The sequence below is a fragment of the Moschus berezovskii genome, chromosome 16, assembly GCF_049115385.1.
Source record: "Moschus berezovskii isolate FMDL1 chromosome 16, NW_MosBer_1.0, whole genome shotgun sequence".
Lineage (NCBI taxonomy): Eukaryota > Metazoa > Chordata > Mammalia > Artiodactyla > Moschidae > Moschus > Moschus berezovskii.
Window position 1 is genome coordinate 74,950,005 of NC_142475.1, and position 21,252 is coordinate 74,971,256.

Genomic DNA, 21,252 nt, shown 5'->3' on the forward strand with positions numbered 1-21,252 from the left:
TACCTACATGTTTAGTTTAGAGCCCTTACCCCAGTTTGCCCTGTATTCGCTTAGTCCAGTCCCAGCATTCTTGTCCTTTGGCTCATTAACCTGAGGACCAGTCATCTCACAGGATCACCTGAAACCCTTCCTGGGGAAGTTACCTTGTAGTGTTGATCTACGTCAGTCTGTCTGCTAGGTTCAGAGCCTCCTGTCCCCAAAGGGTTGTTTATCTGCTTCGGCTGACAGTTTCAAAACAATAATCTATTCAGTTCAGTTCAGTTCAGTTCAGTCGCTCAGTCGTGTCCGACTCTCCGCGACCCCATGAATCACAGCACGCCAGGCCTCCCTGTCCATCACCAACTCCCGAAGTTCACTCAAACTCATGTCCACAGAGTCGGTGATGCCATCCAGCCATCTCATTCTCCGTCGTCCCCTTCTCCTCCCGCCCCCAACCTTTCCCAGCATCAGAGTCTTTTCCAGTGAGTCAACTCGTCGCATGAGGTGGCCAAAGTATTGCAGTTTCAGCTTTAGCATCAGTCCCTCCAATGAACATCCAGGATTGATCTCCTTTAGAATGGACTGGTTGGATCTCCTTGCAGTATAAGGGACTCTCAAGAGTCTTCTCCAACACCACAGTTCAAAAGCATCGATTCTTCGGCGGTCAGCCTTCTTCACAGTCCAACTCTCACATCCATACATGACCACGGGAAAAACCATTGCCTTGACTAGACGGACCTTGGTTGGCAAAGTAATGTCTCTGCTTTTTAATATACTATCAAGGTTGGTCATAACTTTCCTTCCAAGGAGCAAGCGTCTTTTAATTTCATGGCTGCAATCAGCATCTGCAGTGATTTTGGAGCCCAAAAAAACAAAGTCTGACACTGTTTCCACTGTTTCCCCATCTATTTCCCATGAAGTGATGGGACCAGATGCCATGATCTTATTACATAGCTTTTTAATTAAAGACAAAGCCAAAGAATTCACTTAGTTTTGTTTCTTTTTTCCTGTCTCTGTTTCTCAGGGCATATCTTTTAAGCCATGACCATATGGCATCACAAATTAATGTTAAGGTCATTTCTTTCCATTCATTCAGTAAAAAGTTATTACTGTGTCATAATTAACATGTGAATACCATTTTAAAATTTTAACCATATTACATATATATCATCTCAGTAATCACACAATGGCACTGCAACTGGTTTGCAGTAGAGGAAATGGAGGCCCAGAAAAATGATGTAACTTCCCAAGATTTCACAGCTAAACGTAGTAACAGAGGACATGAGTGTGGATCTTCTGATGTTACATCCACCGGCCTCTCAGGAGCTCACGCTTCGTATCCAATGGTGGCTGTTATTTCACACAGATTACCTTGCCTGGCAATTTATCTGAATAAGATACATATTGCATGTTTGCCAAGAAGAGAAAAGCAACAGCCATCACAGCAATAGAAGTGATGGTGCAGAACCTCCCTGATATTGGTGACTTCGTCAGGGGACAGTGCATGGGGGCCCTTGTGCTGGTGGGAGAGGCAGGTGGAAAGAGGATTCCTCTGGAGACAGCACTACTCGGTACTAATATAGACTCATATAATTCTAGAACTAGAAAGAAATTGTAGCCCAGACGTCTCATTCTATAGATGTTAATAAAGTGATATCACATATTAACTAGTTAGTATCCAAGTTCAAATGCAGATGTATTTGAACAGATAAAATGCAGATAAAATACATTGTATTTTTTTCCCACTTGCATCAGAATAACAATTTAGATTATCCAAATATTCATACTCAAGGACAATGGGAAGAAATGGAATCTTTCCTTAAACTGAGTGTTAAAGTTGTGCTAGAAATGTCTAGATTTGAAAGTCTAGTTTCCAGAGATGCATTCTCCAATATGGTAACCACTAGCCACATTTAGCTATTTAAATTTAAAGCAATTAAAATTGTATAAAATTTAAAATTTTGTTTCTTATTCCTGCTGGATGCATTTCATATGCTTATTAGTTATGTGTCGCTAGTGGCGACCATATTGAATAGCACAGATTTTAGAACTTTACCCCCTTAGCAGAAAGTTCTGTTGGACAACACTGATCTAGGGTCTGCATGATGCCATTCTAAGCCATGAGCATTACTAGGATTTCCCAACAGCATTCTATAGACCTAAGTGCAACACCAGGAGCTACTCAACTTTATTCATTGGATATGTTGCCCACTATCATTTAAAAATCATAATTAGGAGCATCCTTGGTGGCTCAGTGATGGAGTCTGCCTGCCGATGCAAGAGATACGGGTTCAATCCCTGGGCCAGGAGGATCCCACAGGCTTTGGAGCAGCTGAGCCGGTGGGCCACAACTACTGAGCCTGTGTTCTGGGGCCTGGGAGCCACAACCACTGAAGCTCGCACGCCCAAAAGCCCTTGCTTCCCAGCAAGAGAAGCCACCACAGTGAGAAGCCCTCACATTGCAACCGGAGGGTGGCCCCCACTCGCCACAACTAGTGGGAAAACCCAGTCCAGTCAAAAAAAAAATCATAATTAGGAAGAAAAGGATAAACTCCCCAAAAGAAAACAGGTTGGATTGTTCATACAGTGGGATTACTACAGGAGGAATCTCCTGCTGAGTATCTCAGTGCTGCTCGTCATTCAGTTCCTGCAGGAGAAAAAGGAAAAGCTGAGAGAGTTAAGGTATAATATCTAACAGTACAATAGTATTATAAAAAGAATCAGTAAGATTGTGTTCAGTTCAGTTCAGTCGCTCAGTCGTGTCCAACTCTCCGCGACCCCATGAATCACAGCACGCCAGGCCTCCCTGTCCCATCACCAACTCCCGGAGCTCACTCAAACTCATGTCCACAGAGTCGGTGATGCCATCCAGCCATCTCATTCTCTGTCGTCCCCTTCTCCTCCCGCCCCCAACATTTCCCAGCATCAGAGTCTTTTCCAGTGAGTCATCTTGTCGCATGAGGTGGCCAAAGTATTGCAGTTTCAGCTTTAGCATCAGTCCTTCCAATGAACACCCAGGATTGATCTCCTTTAGAATGGACTGGCTGGATCTCCTTGCAGTACAAGGGACTCTCAAGAGTCTTCTCCAACACCACAGTTAAAGCTATGTAAATTAGGCTGGAAGAGGATGAATATGAAAATTACATGAAATAAGAAGTTTTACTTGAAAAACAGAAAAAACAAAACCAAGTGGCCCTTAGAAGTGTCTGTGTTTGTGTGATGTGTATAGGTGAGTATACCTGGGTAAGTTTCAAGGAAGAGCAATATGCTGCTGCTGCTGCTAAGTCACTTCAGTCGTGTCCGACTCTGTGTGACCCCATAGACGGAAGCCCACCAGGCTTCCCCGTCCCTGGGATTCTCCAGGTAAGAACACTGGAGTGGGTTGCCATTTCCTTCTCCAATGCATGAAAGTGAAAAGTGAAAGTGAAGCCGCTCAGTCATGTCCGACTCTTAGTGACGCCATGGATTACAGCCTACCAGGCTCCTCCATCCATGGGATTTTCCAGGCAAGAGTACTGATCTGCCCCTAAATTTGTTTAGTTCTTCTATAATTCAGATTTTGTTTTATTTCAGATCAATGGTGGAGAGAAACGACCTGCCTCTGACATGGGGAAAAAACCAAAAACCCCCAAAAAGAAGAAGAAGAAGGACCCTAATGAGCCACAGAAGCCAGTGTCTGCCTATGCGTTATTCTTCCGTGATACTCAGGCTGCCATCAAGGGCCAAAATCCAAATGCTACCTTTGGTGAAGTTTCTAAAATTGTGGCTTCCATGTGGGATGGTTTGGGTGAAGAGCAAAAACAGGTAAGAAAAGATACAAAATGGATGATTCAACATGATTTGAGAAAGTGTGTGCATCCTAAAGAAATGGCTTCTGAGGTTGTTGGGTGTATGCTGGTGTGTATATGTGTGTGTGTGTGTATAGTAGTAGTTCCAGTCATGTCCGACTCTTTACGACTCTGTGGACTATAGCCTGCCAGGCTCCAGACAAGAATACTGGAGTCGGTTGCCATTCCCTCCTCCAGGGGTATCTTCCTGACCCAGGATCGAACCTGTATCTCTTATGTCTCCAGCACTGGCAGGAAAGTTCTTTATCACTAGCGCCACCTGGGAAGCCTGGTCATTGGGTGAATTCCTCGGATACTAGAACTGAGGCTGAGAATGTGCCCCACCAGAACCAGGCTTCAGGGTACTCTGACATGGTTTTACATTCCTTTATTGCTCTGTTACAAATAGCATCTTAGTTCCTTTGTTTCAAAGTTTATATGGTGTAGTTACTTTTGGAAGGGCTTCTACATATCCAAGCCAGGATTACCTCATTGCTTAACACTGCCAATGTGATCCTAAAGACAGAAAAAAAAACACTAAAAGCATTTTGAAAACTGTCCACACCTCTCTTTAGCACATAGTATTTACATTTTTGTCATCAAAACTCTGTTCTTTGCTAAATGAACCTCGAGTTTAAGGATCTCTACCCTTAGCCATTCCCTAAAGACCACTAGAGTATGTTATTCAATCCCACTATACCATATTGCTAGGCTGTATTAAATGGGCCCAGATACCTGATTATTTTCTCCTCTTGTGGATTGCCATGGTGTGACTGAGGACCACACTGGTAGGGAACAGGGGTGTGAGACACTTTGTATCTCAGCCACAGTGTAAGTCATCCAGAAGGTCTTAAGGAGGATGGGAATCATGGAAAGTCTTATCCATCTGTTTGCGATCCCTTGAACTGTAGCCCGCCAGGCTCTTCCATCCATGGAGTTCTCCAGGCAAGAATACTGGAGTGAGTAGCCATTTTCTTCTCCAGAGGATTCCCAACCCAGGGATCAAACCCGGGTCTCCTACATTGCAGGCAAGTTCTCAGGCTGTCTGAGCCACCAGGGAAGCCCATGTATAGACAGAACCCACTTCAACAAAGCAGCAGTATTGATCCCAGATTTCTAGATTGCCGGGACTCGATTGCCATTGTCACCATCTAGAATTTCATTATCATGAAGGAAAAATTAGACAAGCATTATCATTAAAGGTCAGTCACTGGATGTGGATGAAGTGGACGCAGCTTTAGATGCTACAGAATACTGAACTGCATTCATGATGGGTTAGTCTCACATTGGATTCTTAAAAGAGACCTTTACCTCTCCTCCTCAGGTCCAGGGAAGTATGTAAGAAAGAGAACATTTCAAACCTGTGTACATCTCTAAGAACCTATATATCGTAGTATCTGTCAACATCTACAATGTATATTGTGTTTTATATTTTAACAACAGTTTTACATGATTTATTTCGTTTGTTCAGCACGGTATTCATAGATGCTGTTTTCTGAATTTCGCAAGTTATAAAATGGGTCCAGATAGTTAAATTCAGTCACTTTCCCATTCAACAAAGATTTATTGAGTGTTTACTGTGTGCCTCAGGCACTTTTCTAAACACTGGGGGGAGAGCAGTGAATAAGACAGAATCCCATTCATTGATTGATTTGTCTAAGACTACACACTGTGACTAGAACTTATCATTCAACCTACAGTTCTTTTCTAACCAATTTATAAAAACAATTACAGCTATAATGGTAAAACCAGCTGCTAACAAAACATTAGCTAAACCTACTCTTCCAATTCTCTCCAACCCCCCTTCACTATAAGTCAAAGCTGTCCTGTACAGTCTGAAATCTCTATACATTATGTCTTTTTCAAGATTGCCAGTCCCAGCAAAGGGCTTCATAGAAAAGCACAGGCCTGCCTTGTGGAGCTCTGCTACAAGAGTCGTCTCTGAGGATGGAAAACATACCACGGAAACGTTCTCTGTGTGTGAGATTAAAATACCCAACTCACAAATAGAGTGGTTAACATTGTATTTTGTGATTCCACTGAAAACCTAATATAGTTTTTTGAGACTTCAGAGCCGGTTTCTATCCTAACTTGGATCAGTTTGCTCTCACACTCCCAAAGCCAAAGTGTGGTTCCCCACTGATGTTGGAGATTCACGGTGGAATTCTACACAGGGGCTTGTTCACGGATTGAGAAACTGAGTGCACCTCCACCGGGAACCCCAGCCCCACCCCTGTCCGGCTCTACCCATGGTTTGGGTACCAGGACGTACCTCTCTCCCTGCTCAGACAGCCCCTGTGTGTATTCGTGGATAGGGGTCAGGCTTCAGTGCTGGAAACTCTTGCTTTGTGAGATAGAATTTCCCAGAGGAGACATCCAGAAGGTGATTGCATTCCCTAGTGACTCTGATGGCAACTTGTAACAGAGGACATTAGTGATCCCTTCTGCAACCTGGCAGCAAGCTGGGGGTGCTGCTCCAAGGCTCACATGTGCTCCTTAGGTTTTATGTCAAGAAGTTTCAGTTGCCAGTGCTACCACCGATCTGACTCCTCTTGTCTGTTTTTCTAACCCTGGATATCTTTTCCTAATTACTTCCCACATTTACTAGAGGAAATTAAATGGGAGAGGTCTTCACAGCTCTTTCCTAGCCCATGATCAAATCCTTTACATTTGCAATTCAAGGTCAGTGCCTGTACCCATGTATCTAGTGGAAAAGAATAATGTTCTTATGATGAAAACTGGGTAGTTCCTCAAGGCAACAATTATAAAGCTTCAGGATTTCCCCACTAATTTTATTATAATATGGTCTTTTATTTTTATTATATCAAGAGGGGAACACTGAGATAATATTCCACATTTTTGGTCTGACCAGATAAGGTCTTTACAGTCCCAAAGAATATGAGAGTCACTATTCTCCAGTGTTGTGCTAAAAGAAGAAATGACTCCCATTCTCCCATTCTGTCTTTCAAACTCAGCTCTGAGCCTTTCTAATGGAAGTAGGATCACAATTATGACATAATACTTAAAGCTTTTTAATTGTATATTGTGATAACAAAACACTTTCCTCTTTCTCTTTTGTTTCCAGTTTAATAAGTAACTTGTAATGAGTCTGTCTTTGGGCTCTCTCTTAATAGAAATAGTTGGGGGGTTGAAGAATGTGTTTTATAAATAAAAGATAAGATTATATAATAGCTGACCCTACTTGGGGGCTTCCCAGGTGGTCCTAATGGTAGAGAAACCACCTGCCAATGCAGGAAACCTAAGAGATGCGATTCAATCCCTGGGTTGGGAAGCTCCCCTGGAGGAGAAAATGGGAACCCACTAAAGTCTTCTTGCCTGGAGAACCCCATGGACAGAGGAGCCTGGCATACCATAGTCTGTGGGGTCACAAACAGTCGGACACGACTGAAGCATCTTAGCACAGCACAGACCCTATTTACTCACTGAGTATTATAAAGCAATTACATAATCAAAATGCAGTTGTTTAAAAAAATTATTCTAAGATTACTTAGGGAGATATATTAATAGAAATAACTTTTTCTCTTACAGAGAAGTTAGTATTTTAACCCTCAAGCACCATTACCAAAACAAGGTACTGGGATCAGTTTGAGTCACTTGAGATAGTTTGTCCCCATGCCTTATGTTCCTTTGACTTCACAGGGGTTCAGCATAGCTTATCCTTTCCTCTTAAAAGATGATCTTGCTTAATAAAGATAGTGAAACCACAGAGTATGTCAAAAAGGATGGTTTTTGACATATACGGGTGCAAGTCCGTCCCAGGGACAAGCAGAGAGAGGGTTCAGTGAGTGAGAGGAGATGCCTCGCTTATAGAAGGGACATACTGCATCAGCTGGGCCTGCCGTGCGCCACGTGGCAGCCCCTTTCTGACAGTTTGCCGGAATTGCCCGCAAAGTGCACATGCCCACCTAGAATGCACATTTTGGGCATCAAGAGAATTTCAGCAAAATATCCAAAAGTGTTATTATGGTGTATTACCACCTGTTTTTCCCCTTTATGTTGACTCATGGTGCCAACATAATATCTCTGTTTCAAACTTAATTTAATTGTATTTTACTCTCATTTAATATTCGAATTGGAGAGCACACATATTGCTATGTATTTTTAAAGGAATGCTACTGGAGCCAGTTAGAGGCAGACCATTAAACTTCAAAATTTAGGACAAATGTGCATGTTGCAGAACAGCCCCCACGTGATGCTGCTGGCTTTGTGTAGGCAGCTGGTTCAAGGAGAAGGCTAGGATTTCATGCACCACCATTGTTCAGAAATCCCGTTGTCATAATAGCCCACAATTATGAGCAGCTCCAAATATAAACACAAACTGGGGAAAATGGGCAAAATTATTGATGACTTATTAGGGGCTCAGAAAATTACAATATTTAAGGAAAAACAGCTATTAGGGAGATTACAATTGAATGTTTTCTTGCCAGCCGGAGGGAACAGGACTAATGGGGCTGCTGTGTATGTGTGTGTCACATGCTTCCTCTTTGTGGAGTCTAGGCGGGGCTAAGAAGCCACTGCAGATGGGCAGGTCTTTATTTTCAGAAGCCCCAGAAAGGGAGAAACTATATGTACTTTGATTTCTGTAAAGAATCTCTCAAAGAAGAGAAATCAGAAGGAAGCTAAAAGAAGTGATAAAAATCCTCCAGGAACACAAAACCTCCCTTATGAGTTGTTCCTATCAAAGCCACTGAACAAACTTCACATATCAGAGATCTCACCATTTGAATACTTTCGAAGATGGGGCTGAATCTGGAAGGGGAGCAGGATTGTTTGGGATTCTAACAGAAGGTTTTAAATGCTAATGAATCCTACAACAGTGGAGAGCCTGGTTCAGAGTCATAGTAAGTCATTTCCAAAAGGCACCAGATAGAGAAAGGGAAATAAAACATAAGTGTGATGGTGATGTTGGTCTTTGCTACTTATCTTTCATTGACTGGAACCTACAGAGAAAGAAAAATAATAATGTAACAAGATCATGCCCTTTATATGAGACTCCTTGGAGTTTGAGCAGCCCTCAGCATCTTTGTTTACGAAGGTCCAGCTGAATTTCCTGTATTTCCCCGTTATGCTGAATTCTGTGATTCTGGTCATCAAAGTCAAACCCCACTAAATTAAAGAGTCTGTCCAACTTTGAAGCAGAAGGGATCGGTCCAAAGAGCTATAAAGCATTCTTGGTTCCTTTTTAGCCACGGAAAGTCAGCTCCTAAGTGGGAAAGGAAAGTCACCTTAAATCAGAACCAGATGTAAATTACTAAATGAACCTTAAGTTCCTAATTGGAGACACAGTTGGGCTGTAATACATTTAGCAAATTACAAACAAAATGTTCTTGTTTACATTACATTAAATGGCTTTAAAGCTTCAGCCAAAGAGCTAAATAAACACGCTGTTAGGCTAAAAATGGAGTGGAAGGCCTGTTCAGGGTTTGGTGTATTCAGGGGAAACCACAGCCCACGGTGCCCAGAGAGCATATTTTTGTAAATGCTGCCCTGTCGTGGGAGAAGAGAGCAGGTTTACCTCGAGATCCAGAGCCTAATGAGCAGATATCACTTGCAGGGAAACTGTTTGAATATTGTAACATATGCCTTCTTTCAGGATGCATAATTCATATCCAAGGATATTAGCCATAGCAGTTCAGCTCAATAGCAGCACCTCATTATTTCATCCCTCAGTATTTATTCCTATGTTTGACGCCTCATGAAATTACTGTTAATGTGTTTATATAAGGGCAGGTCTGACACAAGTGGGAAGAATGTAATTTCCTGCTCATTCTTTCCTGCTGCTGTGTCCTCTTCCCCTGGTAGAAGTGGCAAGTGTAAATAGTTAATTTGCTTCAATTATGAGCCTGTCCTGCTAAATTAGAAGCAGCAGGGATATGAAGAGCCAGAATTATACTTACGAGGCAGCTGACAAATCCTCTGAGCCCGCAGAATCAAATCATTTACTCCTCATTGGTGCTCAAATACCCACTACAGAAGTGCTGCCGGGGCCTTCCCCCACCCTTGCCCCATGCCTTATGATAAAATTTGGATTTTATGTCAACAATACTTAAGGTTAACTAAAATCCCGTTTTACCATAGCATTCACACGTGTTTATCTCGCCCAGTTCCTTATAAACATTATGTATTTTCTCCAATTTTTTTAATGCTAGGTGTAAAAGATATATAAAACAATTGTTCACTTAAAAACTGTAAAAGGTAAGGCAATTTTATATTAATATTCATAAAAACTTGAAACAGCAGTTGGAAATATTATACCCAATGGTGAACATATTTTATTTCTAAATCACAGGTATATATACCTGTAATTAATTGGTACATAAATGGGGTTGTGGCACACCTTCCTGGGTATAAATACACAGAGTACACATGGAAATATTCCATGCCGATACACAGAGCAGACATTTCACTTGAATGGTTCCATGACATCGGCAGGGAGAGAATTTGAACAAAATACTCACTAAAGTCCATTGGGCTTTGTGTATTATTGGTAAACATGTCTCAGGAGGGCAGGTTACCTCTTTGTACACCAAATCCTCTGTCCCCACTGATGCCCACCCTAATTTAGAAGATGCAGTTTGGTGTTTTACCGTGAGTACCACACCCATGCTGACTCACAGAGGAGAAACCTGAGACCAGGGATAATACACTCTATCACAGGTATTTCCTGAGCACCTACTATGTGCCAAGCTCTGCCCTGCCTAAAAGGGCTGCCCTGTGGTTGAGGGTCTGAATGAGGCATCCAAGGGAGATCTCATGCAACCAGGAGGAGCTGTTGCATAAACAGAGATAAATCTCAGATACCAGACCAGTTTGATTAGATATATGTATATATATGCCTGACACAAAAAAATGCACAAAATAGAAGCATATTTTAATACTTTTTTTGGTTTTGTAACTTCTGTTCCTCACACCATGCAGGCACATAACAGATACTCACTATATTAAGTATAATTGAATGACATTACACTCTCTCATCCTTATTTAATAAACTGACTGATGTATTTTGCAGCCGTATTTTCAGATGAAGAGCTTGCTTCTGATCCCTACCATTCCAGAAACAGGTTACCCCATTATTGTGTAGACGATGTGTTTGCATTTGATGGATCCCAGAAAGAATCGATAGCAAAATTTTTGTCATGTTGTATAATGTTTTCAGTTCTCTGAATACCACTTTATAAAGTTCTCTGAGTTCTGGAATGCTTAAGAAAATGCTGAGCAAGTTACACAAATGGAAATTTAACTGCATTTAAGGACTAAGTTCTGTGTAAACACAGATGCACTTGCTCTAACTGTCCTAAATAATAGTAACATTCAAAGATGCTGCAAATGTTAATTTCTCAAGTACTGTATATTACAGGGAAATGAGATTAAATTATTATTTCTTACATAACCATGTTTCTAAGCATTTTCTATAAATATGAAATTATACTGGGGAAAAACTGCATTTGAAGTTAACCAAAAAGAAAAGTGCCTTTAGTTTTATAGTGTTTGAATAAAATCCAGAATTAGAAGAACTGTGTTTTTTTCTTATTATTACTGCAAAGAGTTGAAATAAACTGCAACTAGAGATTAACTAAGGACCAGAGCAAAAAAGAAGGAAGGAAGAAGGAATTAAATGGTATTTGTAAGATTTTACTTTTCTATATAAGTTAGATGGATCGTTTGGGGAAGGAGCAGAAAGTGAAAAAAGCAAAATGACAGGTTGTATTAGAATGTTTTCTGTTTGAGTGCATCCGTAGTCACTGATACTGAACTGCTGATTTTAATTAGAGATTATTTGCTTATAAAAATGTGTATACATGCTGGAATGTAGTGCAACTTAAAAAATGATTCATAGAATCAGTAGGTTACATGAACAGAATTTGGATTCTCTAAAACTGCCATTTGAGGTCTGTTTTAGTTTAGCCATTATATGTGTTTTAACTTAACTGCTGAGATGCAATCCTTAGATAGGGTATGGTAGCTTTCTTAGAATAACAAACCACAGCAACTAACTAAGTTAGGACAGGATGAATTCAAAAGTGTTTGGATGAGCTGGGGAAAATGATAAATGATGTATTATGATTTTTAAATCCTCATCTGGCCAACTTTGCACTTTATTTCAAACAGCTGTAGACCATTTGGAATCCATTTTGTAGTTCAGCTGAGTACTAATATTTACTGTGTGAATCACATTTCTTTAAAATATTTGTCTTTCCCTGAGAGAGAGAGAGAGAGAGAGACCATTTCTTTCCCAAACTTAACTTTGATGTAAATCAGACCCATCCTCTAGGTTAGAAGGTTTGATCATTGCAGTGGACTGCTCATTACAAATGCGGTCAGCGTCATTGGTTTCTGCAAGTGAAAGACTTTCTCCATCCATAAATCGAGCTTTGAAACGTTTTTGTGGAACATTTTACTGATGATTTTTAATTATCTGTTCTAAAGGAAGAATTTCAGTATGTGAAATTCTTACCTGTTTTTTATCATTCTCATATATTTTAGGTCCTTATTCAGACATCTGCATCAAATATAGGATTCAGAAAGCATCCTTGTGCAATTTTAGAAGGTAGCATCACAAAGACATACAGGGTGAATAATATTTGAGCCATTAGCTAGTTCTCAAAGGTGGAGGTTCTAAATTACTGTAGGGGAAGCCACCTCAGATTTTAATTCTGATCCAGAGTACCCCCCCCTTTAGACACAATTATAGAAACATACCTCCTGAAATCACTTTGAATCCTCCCTCTGAAGATCTGCAGCTATTCAGGGAAGAGCAGACCCATCAAGCCGTGTAATATGACATGATGAGTTTCCTCTTTCCTAAAGTGGTATTTAGGCACGTGTAGGATGATCCCACATAACCCGTCATCAATAGCCGATAGGGAGCCATCTGGAGGAAACCGGGTGCTCTGAATGCTAGTCAGGAATCCCGTAACGACATTGATCTCCCCTGAAACCAGGGGGCATACATCCAGCCTGAAACACACGGAGTTGCCGCCTTTCTCCCGTGGTTGTTAATAAACAAATTTCAGGAAAGTTAACACCCTGTGGGATGTTAACCACTGGGAGCCCCACTGTAGTAACGCTGCTGTTTTTTCGATAGAAACCGAGGGCAAGAAGGATGATAGATGTTGCAGTCAGGCCGTCTGAACCCCGTCCTACCTGTGCTACTTAGAAAATGAGGCTTCAGGCAATGCTGTGGACCCACGTGTGTAATATTTGCCTTTGGAAGCTAAATGAACCCTAGTTCGCTGCCCAAGGAGGTCACCTAGAGTAACACATGATAGAAATGCTTCAGGTTTACAAAAACGTACTACCATCAAAGATATTTTTGCTAAATATTTGCTTCAAAGTCCTGAATAGGATTTCTGTCTGTGTGGGAGAAAAACCCTCTCGAAACAGTTTTAAGGTATTAAAAGTAAATGTAAACATTGTCAGTTTAAGGTCATTCATAATAAAAAGTATGTCTTGGGGAAGAGATTGGAGGGAGAACTACAAACAAATCTTTGAAGAAAGAAATAAATCAATCAAAAAGCAAGAGGGCTCCATGTTTCTCATTCTGACTGAACCAAAGCATATGATATACATGAATCATACTGTTCAAAGACATTTGCTGGAATTTAGTGTTTATTTGTTTTCATATATGGGTATCTAAAAAAGAATCTGAATTTGATTTGTAAAAATCAGCTCAGTAAATTAAGAATTTTCCTGTAATTGAATTAATTTTCCTGTAATTGATTGACTTCTTACTAAAAAATTTCTTTTAAATTCCTTTAGTTCCATATATTGTAAAGATGACACAATGATTGTGTGATACTATTGTATGAATTCATAATTGCCTTATTATAGTTATCTTTATTATAATATACCAAAATGCCAAATATGAAAGACTAGGCTGAAGCACTCCCTAAGGGAGAACAATTAGCACATTCATTTCATAGGGTCCTTTATAATTCTGTTGACAAGGTTACTCATTTGTTTACTTTAAGTAAAATGTTCTGTTTTAATTAAAATATTTATAAGTAGGTAATATTTCTCACACCTTAAATTTCACAGTCAGGGACCGGCCTCAGCAAACCACCTTCCACATCAGAAACCATAAACTGACTTCTGCTGCCGACTTTGGTAGATATTTGGTCTTTACACATAATTTATATTTAATACTTTGACTAATTCTAAAGCCACTTTTCACTCTGGCCTGTGTCTGGTTTCGAGCTCAGCGTTACAAAATAGTAGCCAAGCCTCATTCCTTGCTGTAAAATTCAAGATATGGGCAATTTAAAATAGTCGTATCGATGAAAATGCATCCAATGGTGAAAAATATTTTGTTCTTTTGGGCTTATTTCAAAAGATTGACAAAAGCAGGCTCTAAAGCCTTGAAAGAATTACCTTAATGGTAGCAGACAAAGTGTATTCACTTTGCTTATCTTTCATTTTCGACTCTAATAACTTTTTTTCTATTAGCTTAGCGATGTGACCTTTAGCCTACCAGCAAGTTGTTTTTCAGCTCTTAGGATGATTTTACTTGTATTTGCAAGATGATTTCCTATGAAAAATGAAAAGCTGCTGTAAACTGCAACTCAATTCAGAATATTTTTACCTTTTCACACTGAGGCATCCACACATCCATACCATCCATTGTGTTTTTTGTGTTTTCTGGAAAGGGCATGGCCAGAACAGGCTACACGTCACTGCACATGTGCAGTCCTCAGGCACTCAGGGTCCCCAGCCCACTCCCAAATGTGACTTCGACTGCCATCACTGATTGCTGAGTCTTTGAAAATAGAACTTCAAGGCACAAAACTTTGAAATAGTGATGAACTATTTCTTTGATTAGCATGTTGAACTTTATTGGTCAATCTTTTAATTCTGTCCTTGTTTTTGTATTTAGCAAGGAGATATATGTCAGGATTTGAGTGCACTATAGCATTATCTGCCCCTTATATAAATACGAATGGCTTCTTTACTCACATGTGATTCCCTGAGAACCTGCAGCCATAGTATCTTTCATGGATTCTTTACCAGCTGAGCTACGAGGGAAGCTCTATATATGTCAGGATTTGAGTGCACTATAACATTATCTGCCCCTTATATAAGTATGAATGGCTTCTTTACTCACATGTGGTTCCCTGGGAACCTCCAGCCATAGTATCTTTCCAAACCAACTGCCTCCACTCTCAGACTAACCCAGATATATCTCTTCATATGCTTTATGCAATTTACTGTTGTTAATCTTTTTATTATCTAGTCTCTTGCCATACTTCTTAAAAACTTGCTTCAGTAAGAAAACACTATCTTTGGGGAGATACATATTATTGTACTGTGTCTGTGTGTGTGTGTGTGTGTGTGTGTGTGTGTGTGTGTGTGTGTGAACACATACAATTATCATTCTGCTTTGCACTTCTCTGGAAACAAAAGCAGATGCACTTTCTAATTTAAGACTCTCTGTTGTTGCAGGTCTATAAAAAGAAAACAGAGGCTGCGAAGAAGGAGTACCTGAAGCAACTAGCAGCATACAGAGCCAGCCTGGTGTCCAAGGTAACGTGCAACCGTGTGGTCTTGGGACGGGTTAGGGCCATCTCGTCTCAGACCATGATGGTCATTTGAAAGCACAAAAGATTACTTCAGCGTTTCTGCACAATCTCCTTTGCTGAAAAAGTAGATCCTAAGCAAAGCTGTATGTTATGGAAATATTTGTTCATAGCTAGAGGACCACAATAACATCCCTTGGGCCTTTAGTGTAATATTGCCTGCCTGTGGATTACTTGTTTTGTGGGTCAGTTGCAGCACATTCTTAATCCTGAGCCACCTTTCTGTTTCACCACATTCCACTCTTTAAATGTCTTCCACCCCCAGCATCCTGACCCATCCCATTGGTCTTTACTGAGGAGATGGCAACTGTCTTTAATTGTAGCCTCATTACAACATCATTAGGATGTACACCTGCCAAAATAAGCAAGCAGATGGGGGGAAGATGCATCATTTCATTTGAAAATGAAAGGACCCCTTAAAAATATTTTATGCCTAGGAATATCTCAAATATGAGCCCTTGCTATAATAAAAACTCAGGAGTTAACTCTGTTTGGTATTGGGTTATTAAATCTATATTTCCCTGTATAGATTTCTCAGGGAGTAGTCTCAGAGGCTACTGAAGCTGAGGCTGTGAAGACTGGACACTGTGTCATCCTAAGTCCAGATGTGGCTGGTATTTGGCTCAGCATCGGGTGAGGCTCTGGACTTCAGTCCATTCACCCACGAAAAATACTGTTTCTTTTATCCACAAATACCCACTCCCCTTCCAACAACTCTAATGTAATTATGTAAGTTAGTTTTCCTTGGGGAATATGTATACTGAATATACGATGTGCAGAAGAAAAAGGAGCACAAAATACAAATGCATAAGACATTTCAGCTCTGTTGGTCTCACGCAACCTGTTCCACTTCTAAAGTACGACATTGTGGGAAAACTGAATATTTATTATTTAACCTTAAAATTCCTACCTTATCTGTATTACCTCACTATGGATCTTACACTTTCTAATTTTCCTAACTCCTTTCAAAGGTATTTGTATTTTCTGCTGATACCATTACACATTTCTGTATAATTGTAGAATTCATAGCATGTATGTAAAATTATAGCAGGAAAACAAGGTGCAAAATACTGTTTGTTCTTGTTCAGTTGCTCAGTTGTGTCTGACTCTGACCCCATGAACTGCAGCTCACCAGGCCTCTTGTTCTTCATTATCTCCCAAAGTTTGCTCAAACTCATGCCCATTGAGTCACTGATGCTATCTAATCATCCATTGTCCCCTTCTCCTCAGTCTTTCCCAGCATTAGGGTCTTTTCCAGAGAGTCAGCTCTTCGCATCAGGTGGCCAAAGTATTGGAGCTTCGGCTTCGACATCAGTCCATCTAATGAATATTTAGGGTTTGATTGGTCCGATACTACTGCTGCTGCTGCTGCTAAGTCGCTTCAGTCGTGCCCGACTCTGTGCGACCCCATAGACGGAAGCCCACCAGGCTCCCCTGTCCCTGGGATTCTCCAGGCAAGAACACTGGAGTGGGTTGCCATTTCCTTCTCCAATGCGTGAAAGTGAAAAGTGAAAGTGAAGTAGCTCAGTCGTGTCCGACTAGTAGCGACCCTATGGACTGCAGCCTACCAGGCTCCTCTGTCCATGGGATTTTCTAAGCAAGAGTACTGGAGTGTCCAATACTACTAGGTTGGTATAAAAGTAATTGCAGTTTTGGACCATGAATTTTAAGTTATTATAACTAGGCTCAAACACATCTGTGTTAATCAAAATAGGAACCATTACCATCAACACATTTTTGCCAAAGAGAAATTAAGTTTGTTTATTCCTGTAGCATAAAAGTGCATGTTTCGGGATTCAAAAAACTCTTGGAATGCATTTTCTGCCTCCTGCTGGTTGTGGAAGTTGTTTTCCCGACAAAAAGTTGTTGAGATGCCTGAAGAAGTGGTAGTTGTGAGAGGTCAGGGGAATAAGGCGGATGAGGCAAAAACGTCATAGCCCAATTCATTCAACTTTTGAAGCATTGGTTGTGTGATGTGCAGTTGGGCATTGTCGTAGAGAAGAATTGGGTCCATTCAGTTAACCAATACCTGCTGCAGGTGTTGCCATTTTCAGTGCATCTCATTGATTTGCTGACCATACTTCTTAGATGTAATGATTTTGTCAGGATTCAGAAAGCTGTAGTGGGTCAGACCGTCAGCAGACCACCAAACAGTGACCATAACCTTCTTTTGGTGAAAGTTTGACTTTGGGAAGTGCTTTGGAGCGTCTTCTCTGTCCAGCCACTGAGTTGGTCATCAGCAGCTGTCATATAAAATCAACTTTTTATTGCACGTGACAATCCAATGGAGAAATTGTTCATTGTTTTTGCATAGACTAAGAGAAGATTTAGTCAAAAACAGTTTTTTTTTACTTGTAGTCAGCTCATGAGGCACCTACTTATTGAGCTTTTTTACCTGTCCAGTTTGTTTCAAATGCCAAATGATGATACATTGGTCAACACTGAGTTCTTTGGCAACTTCTCTTGTAGTTGTAACAGGATCAGCTTCAATGATCCTCTCAACTGGTTGTTGTCAACTTCCAGTGGCAGGCCACTGTGGTGTTCATCTTCAAGACTCTCCTCTCCTTTGCAAAACTTCTTGAACCACCACTGCACTGTATGTTCATTAGCAGTTCCTGGGTCAAATGCGTTGATGTTGCTAGTTGTCTCTGCTGCTTTTCAATCCATTTTGAACTTGAATAAAAAAACCACTCGAATTTGCTTTTTGTCTAACATCATTTCTATAGTCTAGAATAAATATAAAATAAACAGAAAGTAATAACTCATTAGCAAAAAAAATAAAGTGAGAAATGTGCCTTAAAATAATGTATAACATAACCACATTTATTTAAGAATGTATTCCAATATCAAATGGCCAATTTCAACAGTGCAAAACCTCAGTTACTTTTGCACCAACCTAATAAATCCATCTAACAACTGGGTTATATAGTCACTTGGTATCATGCAGATTAATATACCCAAGATGTAAGTTCAGTTCAGTTCAGTCACTCAGTTGTGTCCAAGTCTTTGCAACCCCATGAACCACAACACGCCAGGCCTCGCTGTCCATCACCACCTCCCAGAGTTCACCCAAACTCTGTCCATTGAGTCGGTGATGCCATCCAACCATCTCATCCTCTGTCGTCCCCTTCTCCTCCTGCCCTCAATCTTTCCCAGCATCAAGGTCTTTTCAAATGAGTCAGCTCTTCACATCAGGTGGCCAAAGTATTGGAGTTTCAACTTCAAAATCAGTCCTTCCAAAGAACACCCAGGACTGACCTGCTTTAGGATAGACTGGTTGGATCTCCTTGCTGTCCAGGGGACTCTCAGAGTCTTCTCCAATATTACAGTTCAAAAGCATCAATTCTTCAGTGCTCAGCTTTCTTTATAGTCCAACTCTCACATCCATACATGACTACTAGAAAAACCATAGCCTTGACTAGACAGACCTTTGTTGGCAAAGTAGTGTCTCTGCTTTCTAATATGCTGTCTAGGTTGGTCATAACTTTCCTTACAAGGAGCAAGCATCTTTTAATTTCATGGCAGCAATCACCATCTGCAGTGATTTTGGAGCCCCCAAAAATAAAGTCTGACACTGTCTCCACTGTTTCCCCATCTATTTGCCATGAAGTGTTGGGACCGGATGCCATGATCTTAGTTTTCTGAATGTTGAGCTTTAAAACAACTTTTTCACTCTCCTCTTTCACTTTCATCAAGAGGCTTTTTGGTTCTTTTTTGCTTTCTGCCATAAGGGTGGTGTCATCTGCGTACTGCGTATCTGAGGTTATTTCTCCCAGCAGTCTTGATTCCAGCTTGTGCTTCTCCAGCCCAGTGTTTCTCATGATGTACTCTGCATAGAAGTTAAATAAGCAGGGTGACAATATACAGCCTTGACGTACTTCTTTTCCTATCTGGAACCAATCTGTTGTTCCATGTCCAGTTCTCACTGTTGCTTCCTGACCTGCATACAGGTTTCTCAAGAGGCAGGTCAGGTGGTCTGGTATTCCCGTCTCTTTCAGAATTTTCCATAGTTTATTGTGATCCATACAGTCAGAGGCTTTGGTATAGACAATAAAGCAGAAATAGATGTTTTTCTGGAACTCTTCTTGCTTTTTCGATGATCCAGCGGATGTTGGCAATTTGGTCTCTGGTTCCTCTGCCTTTTCTAAAACCAGCTTGAACATCTGGAAGTTCACGGTTCATGTATTGCTGAAGCCTGGCTTGGAGAATTTTGAGCATTACTTGACTAGCGTGTGAGATGAGTGCAATTGTATGGTAATTTGAGCATTCTTTGGCATTGCCTTTCTTATGTAAGGGGGCATATGAATTCTTCTTCTTTCATCCAAGGTAAGTTTCTTCTTGAGCATTTTAAAGAGAAGTTTCTGTCAGGACATTTTACATACAAGAAAATCAATACATAAAGTCTTGGTCCTAATACAAAACACTCTGGTTAATATGCAGATTGCCAGAATGCTATAGTACTGACTAAGCCTTTACTTTCAAAACAAGAGTTCTCAGATTTGCTCTTAGCTGCAACTTTTCTTACTATTCATTCTCAGAGTTGCAACCCTCAGTACATGGCAATTTGTATAAATGCTGTGAATTGCCATTTCTACATTTAAAGAACCAAGCACTTTCTTTACAGCTTACTCTGATGTTTTTCTTCTCTTTGGAATTTTGCTGGAGCTGGTGAATGTCTATTTATATACAACTATCTATTGTATCAATATGTATACAAATTGAAGAAAAGTTACAAACACCCTCTCCAGGTTAGAAAAATGGCCGTCTGGTGTTGGATATGAATGGGCTATTTGCAGTATAACCTTGAATGCACTGGCAGAAAATTTACCGGCCTATCCACTGATTGCATGCAGAAGCTTATGTAGAAACCTATTGCTTTTCCATTTAAAATTATCACAAGGAAAATAACAGCCATACATATTTACATGTATATTTTCCTATGTTATTTTTAATAAATTATAAATTATTTCTCTATTTTGAAAGAGCAAAAGATCCACACGCACTGTCATAAAATGCTACATGATAATAACAGTCACAATTCCAAGTAACTACAGTGTGCCAGCCAAGCTCTATCTTTCCCATTCATCCATTCATGTGATCATTTGGTAAATTTCCCTGGGCACATTGTCTGTGCTGAGCACTGGGCCAGGCTTAGATGACACCTGGACCCAGGAAAATGGGCAGGTGCATCCCCCGCACTAAGAGAGCTTTCTTTTGTTCAGGGAGATCACTAGTGAAAATAGAAGTTCATAAATGACCGAAATCTTTGTGAATCTAATCCTACTGGGAAATAAAGGAAGGCATCTACCAGAATGGTCTACTGAGCCCTCTGAAGATGTAACACTGGAGCTGAGACAAGGAACAACAGGAGCTCATAGAACACAGAGGGCCCAGGACAGCTGGCCAGGCAGTGCAGCACAGGCAGGCTCAAGGGACAAAAACACCTCCTCAGACTAAGGAAATCGGTGAGGCTGGAGCTGAGTAAACAGGGGCGGGTGGTTTGACATGAAACTGGGTTGGGAAGATGGTTAGTGGCCAAGTCACACAGGCCCTGCAGGTCAGTGAAAAGAGCTGGTTTCATACTCTGTACAAAGGGCCACCACTGAGTGGGTTCCAGTAGGGGATGGCTTGATTGGATTTATATTTTAAAAGATAACGCGGCATCCCTTCTATGTGGAATCTAAAAAGAAATGAGCTTACAAAACAGAAAGAGACTCATAGACTTCAGTTCAGTTCAGTTCAGTCGCTCAGTCGTGTCCGACTCTCTGCAACCCCATGAATCACAGCACGCCAGGCCTCCCTGTCCATCACCAACTCCCGGAGTTCACTCAAACTCATGTCCACAGAGTCGG

At 40.7% G+C, this 21,252-nt stretch overlaps 1 protein-coding gene across 4 annotated transcripts in view; it reads left to right on the top strand.

The window, feature by feature from the left end:
- Nucleotides 1-21,252, top strand: part of TOX (thymocyte selection associated high mobility group box) — a 330,347-nt gene that overhangs the window by 279,507 nt on the left and 29,588 nt on the right. For all 4 annotated transcript variants that reach the window (XM_088844457.1, XM_088844456.1, XM_055432473.2 and 1 more), the window contains 2 exons: nucleotides 3,553-3,783; nucleotides 15,267-15,347. In XM_088844457.1, coding sequence (XP_088700583.1) covers nucleotides 3,553-3,783; nucleotides 15,267-15,347 — 312 coding nt within the window. The remainder of the gene's footprint in view (nucleotides 1-3,552; nucleotides 3,784-15,266; nucleotides 15,348-21,252) is intronic.